This window comes from Bombina bombina, chromosome 5 (genome assembly GCF_027579735.1).
Source record: "Bombina bombina isolate aBomBom1 chromosome 5, aBomBom1.pri, whole genome shotgun sequence".
Lineage (NCBI taxonomy): Eukaryota > Metazoa > Chordata > Amphibia > Anura > Bombinatoridae > Bombina > Bombina bombina.
Genome location: NC_069503.1, coordinates 629,222,680 through 629,237,982, shown reverse-complemented (window position 1 = coordinate 629,237,982; position 15,303 = coordinate 629,222,680). Strand labels below are relative to the sequence as shown.

General features: G+C 38.7%; 1 protein-coding gene across 1 annotated transcript in view; it reads left to right on the top strand.

Annotated features, from left to right (window-relative positions):
• Positions 1-15,303, top strand: part of LOC128659456 (uncharacterized) — a 162,128-nt gene that overhangs the window by 60,357 nt on the left and 86,468 nt on the right. Inside the window, exon 3 of the mRNA XM_053713080.1 lies at positions 13,753-13,978. Within this exon, the coding sequence (XP_053569055.1) occupies positions 13,753-13,978 (226 nt within the window). The remainder of the gene's footprint in view (positions 1-13,752; positions 13,979-15,303) is intronic.

Here is a 15,303-nt window from a genome sequence, read left to right as displayed (position 1 = left end):
ACAGGAGGGAGATACTGGCCCAAAGCATTAACTGACCACCTTCTACTATACTAACACCTGCTGAAGCGCATCTAGGGGTCTGTGTTGGTATTGGTCACTCTGTGTGGATAGTCAAATACAAGAACTGATATGCTCAGGTGCTAGACCCCACACTGAATAGCAAGACAGGGATCGTATAGTGTGTCTGTTGAGCATACTTTGATATACAACCATTATAATTTTTATCTGAGCACAGTCATGCCCTTAAAAAAGTCTGTTAAATCAGACAAAATTAATAAATCTGCCACTATGACCCATTATCTTAAAGCACAGGAACCAGCCCTGGACATTAGGCCAGATAATACTGATATAAATACACCCATGCTCTCTTCTGGAACCCATGTTATCCAAGACACTAACATCACCAAAGAAGACCTGCGTACTTTATCCTCTAAAGATGATATAAAGGAAGTCATAAAAGAAGTGAAAAATCTCTTTGGAGAACTGCGCAGAGACATTAACAAAGTCGCTAAAAGAGTAACCTCCCTGGAAGAGGCTCATAACACGCTATATAATGATGTCCTAGATATCAATAAACAGGTTAATCACCAAGATGATCTAATATACCAATTGTCTGAGAGGGTTGAGGACTTAGACAACCGCAACAGGCGGAACAACCTGAGGATCAGGGGGGTCCCTGAATCTGTAGGGCCGGCAGCTCTTCAGGGGTATTTACAGGACCTTTTTCGCACTATAAAAGGGACACCTGCGTCTCCTGACGTTGTTTTAGAAAGAGCACATAGGGCCTTAAGACCGAAACCTACGGGGAAAGCGCCCCCATGAGACATAATAACCAAAGTCCTTAACTTTGCTGAAAAGGAAGACATAATGCGCAACGCCAGAGCAAAGGCTCCACTAACACACGCAGGAATAAACATTTCAATTTTTTCAGACATTAGTCCAGCTACTCTGCAGAAGCGCAGGGAGCTGAAATTCATCACGGAAGTACTGAGGTCAAAACAGATCCCCTACAGATGGGGATTCCCCGTAAGCATTTTAGTCCCCAAGAATAGCCAACTTGTCACTTTCCGTAGCATGGACGACCTACCTAACTTTTGTGAAACGTTAGGGGTAGAGATCCCTGACCCTACACCTCAGGCCATGCGGGGAAATTCTGATGTGAACCCTGTCCCTGGAGAGCAAGGCAACTGACCAAGAAAGGAGATTTTTGGCTCTTGGGCCTACATAATATTGGACTAGAGACTGATATGGAAGTGCTCCTTATGTCTTGTGAACTTGTACTGGCAGATGAGTATAAATGTTTTGATAAGTTAGAATGTCCTATAGTTTGTTTATAATGTTTATAGGTAGATGTAACTAATTTTTTTTTAATTTTATTTTATGTTGCACGGTATTGTCACCCAGCTAGAGCAGCACATACATCACACTAGGGTGTTAAAGGGGGGAAGAGAAAAAAAAAATAAAAAAAAATAAAAAAAGCAAACGGTACCCCTGCACCTGTTTAACCACCCCTTGTATATATGCCAACCATGCTGGTAGTGACCCACATAGAAACTAGTTTCCACATAAACAAAATTGAGGCACATGTTGAGATAATAGGGGAGCTATTTATTTTAGACCTACAAGATAAGAACCAGTAGTGGATGCATACATCTTGAAGCCTGCTCAATAAGACCAGTGTTTCATAGCCTCATTACACGTGCCAGTTACCCACTTAAATTTCGGTTTTGAAGCACCTGTTTGTGTTTTATGTTTAGTATGTTTGCATTTGATTATTACGAAATGGTTGTTTGTTCTCAAAGAAGTTTATTACATTGTATGAATATGTTTTAGTTTACCCTGCAGGTCCCTGGCTCGACCTCCCGATTCTACTTCTTACTTGCTATATACTTTAGATTCTTTTTAACCTCACCTCATTCCTTTTTTCTTTCTTCTTTTCTCCCTTGCCCTAAATTCTTTCCCATCTCCTCTTTCCTTTCTTTTTTCCTTTTTTTTTTTTTTTTTCTTTTGCGCCTCGGTGAAGATACTTAACTAAACATGCCCTCCACTACCCAATTAGTCAATTTCCTATCCTTAAACACTAAGGGCCTTAACCAACCAGAAAAACGATCAATAGCAAATAGGGAGTTTTCTAGGCTAAAAGGTGATATTGTGCTCATTCAGGAAACCCACTTTAAAAGAGGGAGGGAACCCAAATGGCTGTCACAAACGTACACTACAATGTATCTTTCGTCAGGGCCCCTCAAAAAATGTGGAGTAGGCATTTTGATACACAAAAATTTACCATTTCAGTTGTTGCAGATGGAGAAGGACCATGAGGGGAGGCTTCTGATAATCGTAGGTTTGCTATTCGGCAGACCAATCACCATAGTTAACGTTTATGTACCTAACATGGCTCAACATGCCTTCATTCGAGGCATAACAAACACAATACTGGACTGTAGAAAGGGCTCACTTATCATAGGGGGCGACCTCAATGTACCATTAGATCCTGAATTGGATACTTCGGGGGGTTCATCCTCCATATCTGGAAAACATATTAAAAGTATAAGTAGCAGTTTCAGGAGTCTGGCAGTGCACGATGTTTGGCGTGCGTTGCACCCTGGAAGCAGAGACTACACCTTTTTCTCCCATCCCCACCAGATATATTCTCGCCTCGACTACTTCTTGACAGACCCCCTCAGCCTTTCTTTTGTAAGGGCGATAAACATCCTTCCTATCACCTGGTCGGACCATGCCCCAGTGCTTTGCGCGGTGGAGTGGCCCGAAACACCAGTGACACCGTTTCAGTGGAGGCTGGACGCCTCCCTTTTGAGCGATCCGCTGGTGAAAATCGAGATTGACAAGTCTTTGACTGAATATTTTCAAATGAACACTGACGACAATTTACCACACACAACAATATGGGAGGCGCACAAGTGTGTCTTGAGGGGAGAATATATAAAGCATAAAGCACGCAAACAGAAAGAGTAGAGGGCTAGATACCAGCAGTTACTAGAGGAAGTTAGTTCAGCAGAACAGTTACATAAACAAGACCCATCTCATACTCTTCTTACAGAACAGCTATTACAAAAAAGAGCAACTCTGGCTCTCCACTTACAACAGGAGCAGCATCACTCTGCCTTTTCCTTAAAGCAACATTACCATAAACACAGTAACAAGGCGGGTCGTTTACTGGCCAGAGCTCTCCGTAGGAAACAGTTAAAGACCTTTGTGCACTCGTTGCAGGATACCTTAGGGCACACACATGAGGATAGCTTACAAATAGCAGAAACATTTAAAAAATACTATTCTACCCTATATAACTTGCAGAACGAACTACACAATACCCCTCACCAGGACAGTAATACGTCTGTAAGAGACATGGAGAATTATCTCTTTATACCTGACCTCCCCAAACTTGATGACAGTGACTCTGATACTCTAGACCTCCCTTTCTCAGTGGAAGAAATTACAGACGCCATCAAGGACCTACCGACAGGTAAAAGCCCTGGCCCCGACGGGTATAGTAACGCGTATTATAAAACATACATCCATATCCTCGCCCCTCAACTGGCCAAACTATTTAATTCACTACAAGATAACGTTGGTTTTGTTCAAAGTATGTTAGAAGCACACATCGCGGTGCTTCCTAAGCCTGGGAAAGCACCCACCAAACCAGAGAACTTCCGACCCATTTCACTTCTAAATTCGGATGTGAAAATCTATGCCAAGGTACTGGCCAATAGGCTAAATCCTCTATTAAGACATTTGGTCCATACAGATCAGGTTGGTTTCATTCCGGGGAGGGAGGCTAGGGATAAATACCCTAAAGGTTACACAGCTAATTGCTTACGCCCGAAATAATCAAGTCCCATTGGGAATTATATCTACTGACGCCGAAAAGGCTTTTGATAGGGTGGATTGGCGATTCCTCAAAGCCACCCTATCCTCCATGACCATAGGGGACAAATTTATTAGTAGAGTCTTTGCCCTTTATTCATGCCCTGTTGCCAGAGTGAAGGTTAACGGATACCTTTCGGATCCCTTTAAAATTTCCAATGGAACCCGCCAGGGGTGCCCTTTGTCCCCCTTATTATTTGCCCTTTCTATCGAAATATTGGCACATAAGATCAGACATAATCAGCAAATCCGGGGAATCACAGTAAATAACACCGAATACAAAGCGGCTCTTTATGCCGATGACGTGTTACTGACATTGACTGACTTAGATGTTTCCATCCCAGCCTTGCTTGGAGAGTTTCAGATATATGGTAAATTTTCAAATTTTCACCTCAACCTCGCAAAGTCCGAAATGCTCAATGTAAATATCCCCCACTGTGACATGGCGAGGATCACTTCATTCTGCCCCCTCAAAATTCAACCTAAGAAACTTAAGTATTTGGGGGTCTATTTAACAGCTGACCCTGCGGATATGATAGAACCTAACTATGTCCTTATTCAAAACGAGATTATAAATGACCTCTCTAGATGGGGCAGCAAAACATTCTCTTGGTTTGGCAGGATCCAAATATTAAAAATGAATATCCTACCCTGTATACTCTACCTTCTCCAAACAGTTCCCCTACCTCTGCCTAATCACTACCTTATCAAACTTCAAGCGAGGCTGGAGAGCTTTATATGGAATAAAATCAAACCTAGAGTACAAAGGAAAACCCTTTACTTGGCCAGAGACAGAGGTGGATTGGGTGTACCGGATCTCGTGAGTTATAGAACAGCTACCCTGCAACAGAGAATACCAGAATGGTGTTCACAGACAGACCAGAAACAGTGGATCCATTTAGACTCTGATGTTTTGGGAGTGGGTAATGTGGGTGCCCTGGCGTGGTTGACCCCGCAGCATAGACCATCTTTGATTAAGCTTTATCCCCTTCTAAATGAAGTGTTTACCCAGTGGGACAGGCTACTGAATATTACTACACACATTTCCTCTGACCTTTCCCCCTTGTCACCTTTTCGGGGGAACCCAGAAATTCCGCTATCCTACACCTCCAGACCAGATACAAAAGCAACACACATTCGCGACAGAGCTATAGGATCCCTGATCCGCGACGGGGCAGTGATACCATTAAATGAATTGATGGGAATGGAGGAACCGGTCTTTTCCTCTTGGATCTCATATGCACAGGTCTCCCACTTTGTTCATAAGCACCATAAACGAACACAATTAACTAGGGAACTTACTCTTTTTGAGAACCTCTGTATGTTAGAGCGCCCAGGGCGGCACCTTCTATCTAAAATATACAAAATGCTGACTCCCACGGACCTTTTGCCTGCTTACACACATAAATGGGACCTAGACTTACATACGGTCATAACTGCTCAAGATTGGGCAAAAATCTTTCTCCTACACAAAAAATGCTCAGTCTCTGCTAACACACAAGAAATGAATTTTAAATTCCTCTCGCGCTGGTACCTGACCCCAGCAAGACTAAAACACATCTATAAAAACACTGATGGCAAGTGCTGGAGAGGGTGTGGGGAGGAGGCTGACCTTCTCCACATTTGGTGGAGTTGTGACAGAATCAGACCCTTCTGGAGCGAAGTTGTTGAGTACATCAGAGACACCTTCTCAGTGTCGCTCCCTCTGGAACCTGATATATTACTGTTCCATTCATTACCTGAAGTGGAGGACGCAGCTATGCAACTGCTCCTAATAACCCTTTTGAACAGCGCCAAAGCCCTTATCCCCCAGAGGTGGAAGTCGACATCGACACCCACTCTGGACCACTGGAAGGCGCAGGTGTCGCTTTCCCTTAACCTAGATAGACGACACTACTGGGAATCAGGCAGAGCAGTGACACATGAGCTAATGTTGATAAGGTGGAGAGAGGCTGCGGAAGAGGCGGGCAGTAGTGCACAGATATAGACGTTTGAGGAAACAATAATGTAATCTCGTTTCAACCCTCGCCGGGGCGCGGGCATGGGTTTTTATTTATTTATTTATATTTTTTTTCTCTCTCCTCCCTCCCTCCCCTCCCTCTCCCTTCTCTTTCTCCTCTTCTCGTTCTTCTATTCCCCCTTTTTTCTTCCCTTTGCCCCCCATCCTCTGGGTACTCATTGGATTGATGTTTCATAACATGAGGTTTAGGGGGCTACTGCACATCATTGCCCTAAATCTAACAGTTTGGACCTTGACCTTATTATCATACTCCCGACCTATACTGTTGTTACATTTTACTAAAATTGTCTGATTCCTAATTTTGATCTAGACAATACTGTTGAGAGATAGGGGTAATGAGAAAGAGACAGAAAGGAAAGGAGAAAAGGAAAAAATAACAGAGCAAATTGATTGACTTTTTGGCAAATAACATATATATGTTCTGGACACTGTATTTTAGGCATGCTCTGAAATTGTATACTTGTGATTGTCTTAATTTTGTTGTACCTTCTCTTGCCTTTCTCATTTTTACTTCAATAAAGCTCTTTAAAAAAAAAAAAAAAAAAAAAAAAAAGTACTGTTACACTCATAATAACACTGTCTTATAAAAAATATTGTAAAAAATGGCATAAAAAAGTTATAAGGGTTCAAAGATATGAGGTTTCAGGTGTTAGGGAAAAAAGGCAGGCTTTAAGATATATATATATATATATATATATATATATATATATATATATATATATATATATATTTATATAAATATATAAAGTCACAAAAGAAAGTTTTTCACTTAAAACGTTGGTGAGTGGTGAATGATGAATAAGTATCGCTTGTATGTGAAATAAACAAATATATACAAACTGTGACCAAAGAGTACCCGGATTTATACTGTCTCGGCTGACTTGGAAAGTGTCTCTGTTGTTCAATCATCCGGTCAATCATCCGGTCATAGGGTACTTGGCTGCAATTCTCAAGCACACGGGCAATTACAGTTAAATGCACACACACACACGGTAAGGGATATATCACAATCAAATGTAATGAAAAGGAGCAACCAGGCGCTCAAACAGCCTATGGCTGTTATCCCTTACCGCTCGGTAGTGTGTCCAAATCCTGAGCCTCGCTTCCTCTGTTACCGGATACTCCACTCCAACCTTCCGCTGTATCGGACAGCGTCGCTGTAGTACAAGGCGTGCAAACGTGCAAGAGGGGCGTGTCCAATCAAGCCCACAGTTACCGGAGTACTCTCAAACAGCTTGGTCACTTGCCATACAGTTATATCACCCAGCTCTCCTTGCTTCTGGATTTATTCTGGCACTGTGTATAAGCTTATCCCTGTCTCCACCCCTCTTTGGGGTATTGATCCATTTGATGGCTTGCCATCTGAATGTGTCATTTCTTTTTTGATGGAGATATTTGAAATGTTTGACTAGGGGAGTGGTTGCCTCACCTAATTTGATAGTGGAGAGATGGTTACGTATTCTAATATTGACCTCTGTTGTCGTGAGGCCTATGTATTGTAACTGACATTCCACACATGTAATTAGATAAATCACATAGGATGAAGTACAGTTGAGGCAGGACAAGATTTTGAATTCTTCTCCTGTGACCTGTGATCGAAATACATTTGAAAAAGATACAAAATTCACACGGCCTACATCTAGACCTGCCACACCTGTACATCCCTCTATGTGTAAGCCATGCACTTTGGGCATTGCTTGTCAATGGAGGAATTTCAGAAGGAGAGACAACATTTCCTATTGTCTTGCTACGTCTATAGGAACAACGTAGACCCCCTTCAACACTTGCGACTAGTTTGTCATCAGCGGATAGCATCCGAAAGTGCTTGTTAACTATTTTACATACATCCTTGTAATCATCACTAAATTCTGTTACAAACGTGACCCTAGAGGATGTAAAAGTAGTAGATGACTTCTTCTTATTTGATTCTTTTGACCTGTTTAAAACTATGTTAGATATTAACAAATTAATACGCACACTTACCTTACGTAAACACTTACCTTACGAAAACATTTTGACGGTGATACACTGACTCAGGTTGACCAATCAGGGAGTAGAGATACAATCCACCCTATAATACCTTCTGAGACTACCTCTTCATTACATTTCCGCGAAGTGTGTGACATTCACACCTTAGAATATTTGGATACAGATACTGATAAGGATAGACAGTCTAAAACCCTTAATAGTTACAGTGGTTTTAAAAAAAACATCTGAATTCTATCCAATACACAGCCGCGGTAGTATACTTGAGACTTTTTACAAGCGTGTAGAGAATGACCTAATTAAACTATCTGAACGTAACAGAGTCCCCAGCAGACAGAATTTGACCATCAAAGAAAGGAGGGCACTTAATGAACTCCAAGCTATGAAAGAGATTGTAATACGCTCTGCGGATAACGGGGGGTTCAGTGGTTATCATCTAAAGTGGTTACCATCTAAAGTCAGTAGTTATGAGTTTTATGCTACAAATCTGTAACATAAAACTCATAACTAAAGTGTTAAAGAGTACACTAACACCCATAAACTACCTATTAACCCCTAAACCGAGGCCCTCCCGCATCACAAACACTATAATACATTTATTAACCCCTAATCTGCCGTCCGCCCACATCACCCCCACTATACTAAAGTTATTAAGCCCTACTCCGCCGCCTCTATAATAAACCTATTAACCAATAAACCTATTAACCCCTAAACTGCAAGCCCCCACACAACGAAATATACTAAATTAAACTATTAACCCCTAAACCAAAAGCCCAATACATTGAAATAAACTAAATGAAATTATTCACCTATAAACCTAACAACCCCCTAACTTTAGATTAAAATTACAATTTCTCTAGTTTTAATTAAATTAAAATTTACCTGTCAAATTAAAAAAACTAAGTTTAAACTAACATTTAAACTAATATAATTATTAAACTAAAATTAAACTAACTAACAATTAAATAAACTAAACTACACATTAAAAAATCCTCACACCACTCTAAAAATTACAAAGTATCTAATTACAAAAACAAAAAAATACTAAATTACAAAAAATAACAAACACTAAATTACAGAAAATAACAAACGAAATTCTCAAAAATAAAAAAGAATTACACATAATCTAATAGCCCTATCAAAATAAAAAAGCCCACCCAAAATAAAAAAAAACCCAAGCCTACAATAAACTACCAATGTCCCTTAAAAGGGCCTTTTTTGGGGTATTGCCCCAAAGATATCAGCTCTTTTACCTGTAAAAAAAAACACAAAGACCCCCCCAACAGTAAAACCCACCACTCAACCAACCACCCAAAATAAAAAACCTAATTCTAAAAAAACCTAAGCTACCCATTGCCCTGAAAAGGGCATTTAGCTCTTTTACCTTCCAAACCCTAAACTAAAAAAAAAAACATCCAAAAAACCCTTAAAAAAAACCCTAACACTAACCCTCGAAGATCCACTTACAGTTTTTGAAGTCCCGCTTGAACGATCTTCATCCCGGGGTTGAAGTCCTCATCCAGGTGGCGAGAAGTCTTCATCCAGACGGCCTCTTCAATCTTCATCCTGGCATTAAAGTCCTCATCCAAGTGGCGAGAAGTCTTCATCTAGACGGCCTCTTCAATCTTCATCCAGGCGGCATCTTCTATCTTGATCCCGGTGACGCAGAGCAGGTCCATCCTGAAGAATTGGCCAATAGAATAACAGCTGTTTAAATGATTTAAATAGCCAATAGGATTTTAGCAGCCCTAATTCCTATTGGCTGATTCACATTTTTCAGCCAATAGGAATGCAAGGAGCGCCATCTTGAATTACATCCCTTGCATTGAATATTCAGTATACGGAGGTGACCGTATGAAGAGGATGCTCTGCGCCGGATGTCTTCAGGATGGACCCGCTCAGCGCCGCCGGGATCAAGATAGAAGATGCCGTCTGGATGAAGACTTCTCGCCGCTTGGATGAGGACTTCATCGCCAAGATGAAGATTGAAGAAGCCGCCTGGATGAAGACTTCTCGCCGCCTGGATGAGGACTTCAACTCCGGGATGAAAATCGTTCAAGTGGGACTTCAAAAACTGTAAGTGGATCGTCGGGGGTTAGTGTTAGGCTTTTTTTAAGGTTTTTTGGGGTGTTTTTTTTTTTTTAGTTTAGGGTTTGGGCAGTAAAAGAGCTAAATGCCCTTTTAAGGGCAATGCCCATACAAATGTCCTTTTCAGGGCAAGGGTAGCTTAGGTTTTTTTAGAATTAGGTTTTTTATTTTGGGGGGTTGGTTGGGTGGTGTGTTTTACTGTTGGGGGGGTCTTTGTGATTTTTTTACAGGTAAAAGAGATTAAATCTTTAGGGCAATGCCCCACAAAAGGCCCTTTTATTGTAGGCTAGGGTTTTTATTATTTTGGGTGGGCTTTTTTATTTTGATAGGGCTATTAGATTAGGTGTAATTCTTTTTTATTTTGGATAATTTCGTTTTTTATTTTTTGTAATTTAGTGGGGGAGGGTTGTTGTAATTTTAGGTTTTAGTGTAAGGCAGGTTAGGTTTTATTTCACAAGTTTGTATTTATTTTAACTAGGTAGTTAGTAAATAGCTAATAACTATTTACTAACTAGTCTACCTAGTTAAAATAAATACAAACTTACCTGTGAAATAAAAATAAAACCTAAGCTAGCTACAATATAACTATTAGTTATATTGTATCTAGCTTAGATTTTATTTCACAGGTAAGTTTGTATTTAGTTTTAAAAAGGTATTATTTAGTTAATAATTGTAACTTTAGTTTAGCTCTAGTTTAATTATGTTAAAGTTAGGGGGTGTTAGGGTTAGGTTTAGTGGTTAATATAGCTTAATTTCGATTTTTGCGATGTGGGGGGCTGGCGTTTTAGGGGTTTATAGATTTATTTAGCGGTAGTGATGTGGGTGGCCAGAGGTTTAGGGGTTAATAACTTTATTTAGTTGCAACAATGTCGGCGAGCGGTGGAATAGGGGTTAATAACTTTAATATAGTGGCTGCGATGTTGGGGTGTGGCAGAATAGGGGTTAAGAACTTTAGTATAGTGACAGAGATATCGGGAGTGGCAGATTAGGGGTTAATAGATTTATTTAGGTGGTGGCAATATCAGGAGCGGCAGATTAGGGGTTAATAACATTATGTAGGTAGTGGCGATGCTGTGGGGGGCAGATTAGGGGTGTTTAGACTCAGGGTTTATGTTAGGGTGTTAGGTTTAAACATTAGTTTTCTTTCCCCATAGACATCAATGGGGCTGCATTAAAGAGCTTTTCTTGCCGCGATCGCAGGTGTTGATGTCTATGGGGAAAGCGTGCACGAGCACGTCAAGCACAGCGCTTGTTTTTGGTGCGATATGGAGCTCAAAGCAGCCATATCGCCCGCACAAGCCGGGTTTTTTAAAACTTGTAATGGCTGCGCTATAGGGGGTTAAATAACGCAACTTTTGTTGCATTCTTTACTTTCCCTATAGTGCTCAAAACTTGTAATCTAGCTGATAGAAAATAATGTACTTTTTATTATTAAATATATATTTCTATATATTTATGAGACTGGCTATGTAAAATACATATCTATACCTACACAGTATATCTATAGAAATAGATATGCAGGAATAGGTATATACAGATATATATAGAAATATGCATTAACAATAAATAGGACATTATCCTGTAAGTGAAGAACATTAAAACATATAAATACATATGTATATACAGTATATATATATATATATATATATATATATATATATATATATATATATATATATATATATATACTGTATATATATATATATATATATGTGTTCTCCACAGAAAATGTTGCCAGCCGGGTGGCATTATGAAGTAGCCAGGTATGGGCAGTGTAATTGTTTCTAATATTATATAATTCTGCTATCCAAAGCACAAATTATTGTGAATAATTTAATATAAATGTGTTTAATATCAATTTGTGCAATAAAAATTGAAAAATTTTAATTTTAGCCAGGTGGTCTGTAAAATCAGCCAGGTGGTGCACCTGCTAAAAAGCTCCTGGGGAGAACACTGTGCATATATATACATGTACATTGGACCCCTTTACAGTCAAATACCTGAGAGCATGGAAAAACATTTTTATTGACTATTAATATTTAATAATGTGTTTAACTGTGTATGTAGTGTAAACATTTTACATTCCAATGTTCTTCACATAGGGGAATATGTTCTATGTATTTTTAAATAGATATTCCTACATAGATCTGTATATGTCTATACCAATATATTTTATCAAATTAATCATCAGATATATCTAAATAAATATTTAAGAATAAATAGAACATATTATTTTATGTGAAAAACTTTGGAATGGGAAATATTCATATTTCATGTGTGTTGAGCGCACTTGGTTAAAAGCGATCAGGTTAGCGCGTGAGTATGGGTGTTAGGTTTTTTTTCTAGTTTTCACGCTCTATTGAAGTCTATGGGGGCATACGTTAACATGGTTGCAATAATTTAAGTTCCACCTTTTGCGAGTGTCAGGTTAGCGCTCATGCATAAACTTTTTACATTCAACTTGTATCACGAGCGCAACACATGTGCAAAAAGCCTCCATCTATCGCTGTTTACACTCGAATGGGAAAGCTATATAGCGCTCCACTCATAATATAGCCCTTAGTGTAAGTATGGGATGGCTATGAAACTATGTCTCTCTTACTACCAGAAATATATTTATTTAACCATAAGACATCTACTTTGAAAATTCAATGTTTTCAAAGATGTTGTGACTTGGTGCATTATAAATGACATGGTCAATGTGAAAACAGCTATTTCTTAAATCAGTGTTAATCAGGTTTAAATAGAGAAAAAGGGAGAATATTATTGGCATCTTTTTCTCAACCAAAAATATGTCCATAAGCCCTATTTATTTAACACAAGAAACTTCCTTTAAATAAGAGGTTACATGATCCTATAAATATCTCCTAATTGATGATAGATTAACTAAATGCCAAGTATAGAGAAAGGAAATAGAGTTGACTAGGAGGCCATTCAACATTTTTTAGAAAAGGAAATCTGTCTCTTTATTCAAAGAATGGGTCACATTATACTCTATCACTTTGACAATGAAAAAAAACACATAATCTTTGATTTAGAATTATAAGTCTATAAATCTATATTGTATATATGGTATATTGTGTGTTTTCTTGTGGACCTCCATAATCATATCTCTTCAAGGTATTAAGACTCCAGTATATACAAAAGCACATTCAGTACAAATTGTTTTTGCTTCACAGCTTTCCTTTGATTATGAGATATTTTTCATTGTTTTATATATAATTATTTAAATTACATTAACATTTTATCATTAATCTGTTAGCACAGATCATTGGCATATGGTATAATAATTATTAAAAAGCAGAAATGTTTTTTTACAATGAATGGATAAGGAAGCTCAAAAGTTAGACACAAGCCAATTTTGAGAAACCAAAGAAGGGTGGAAAATGCAGTCATGTGAGTCTTATACTAATCATGCAAAAAAATAAATTCCCAAAGATTTGTGCTTTCTCTAATGTTTCTATTTTTTTTTTTTAATAAATTTTTTTTATTTTTATTTTATAACAATATAGAGATACAAACAGCAGTACGATCTGAGCGTACTATAGAAACAGGTTACATGTTCATGCATGGTTACAGTATCAAATCACAACCAATATTAATGATACAGCATAAATAACTGAGCTATGTGGAATCCAGTTCTCCTTGACACACATAGTAGAGCAAACTGGATCCAGGTACCATATTATGATCAAGAGGGGGGGTCTATTTTTTTAATTACAGTTTTACATGAAATGTAACTAACTACAAACCAACACATTTATTAATCTTTTTAGATACATGTGGGGGAGTTTTTAAAGGAAATGCTGCTCAGTTTCAAAGTCCTGGATTCCCACAATCGTATCCAAGTGATATGAATTGTACATGGGTCATAGAAGCTCCTGTTGGCTATTACATCATCCTAATGTTCAGGTCACTAGTTCTTGAGGAACACCGGAATTGCCAGTACGATTATGTCTTGGTTTATGATGGCAAAGAAAGTGACAATAAGCAACTTGGCAGGTAAGTTCAGCTCACAACTCAAGGACAGTGTATTAAATATTGATTTGTAAGGAATATATTTAAAGCTCATAAATTAAAGGGACATTAAAATCAATCCCCAATAAAAGTTTTTATTAAAGAAACATGAAAGTCAAAATTAAACCATCATGGTTCAGATAGAGCGTGTGATTTTAAGATACTTTCAATTTACTTCTATTATCAATTGTATGTTGTTCTCTTGGCATCATTTGTTGAAAAGCATACCTAGTTAGCCTCAGGAGCAGCAATGCACTACTGGGAGCTAGCTGGTGATTGTTGACTACACACATACACTACTGTGCAAAAGTTTTATGCAGGTGTAAAAAATGCTGTAAAGTAAGAATGTTTTCAAAAATAGAACTATTAATAATTTATTTTATCAATTAAGAAAATGCAAAGTGAGCAAACAGAAGAAAAATCAAAATCAAATCAATATTTGGTGAGACCACCCTTTGCCATAATAGCATTACGTCTCAGGGCTCTTTGGGGTCCATACCTTCACTTCTTTATTTTGTCATGCTGCAGTATAAATTTGGCGCCAATCAGATGGCTCCCTGATGGATGACTGCATGATGGAAAAGTATATGCCTTTACTTCTCAGCATTCAGGAGACCAATAATGTTTACCAAATCCCAAACTCCATTTGCAGAAATGCAGCCCCAAACTTGCAAAGAACTTCCACCATGCTTCACTGTTGCCTGCAGGCACTCATACTTGTACCACTCTCCAGCCCTTTGGCAAAAAAACTGCCTTCTGCTACAGCCAAATATTTCAAATTTTGATTTAAAAGTCCAGAGCACCTGCTGCCATTTTTCTGCACCCCAGTGCAAGTGTTTTCATGCATAGCTGAGTTGCATGGCCTTGTTTCCATGTTAGAGGTATGGCTTTTTTTCCATGAAGACCATTTCTGACCAGACTTCTCCTGACAGTAGATGGGTGTACTGGTTTCTGCCAATTCTGAGCTGATGGCACTGATGGATATCTTCTGACTGTGAATGGAAGTAAGCATGATGTGTCTTTTATCTGCTGCATTAAGTTTCCTTGGCCGACCACTGCTCTACAGCCCTCAACAATGCTCGGTTGGACAACACACCTAAAAAACCCTGTAATTTATGCCTGGGAGAGAACTTGCTGATGCAGTATAACTACTATGTTCCTTGTTGCTGTGCTCAGTCTTGCCATGGTGTAGTTGTTCACACCTAATTCACTCATAAGGTCTTAAAGCACAGTTATATTGAAATATGATTTCCAAGCACTAACCTTTAAATATTATACCAGTGAAACAGGTCTCATTTCATAAAAAGAAA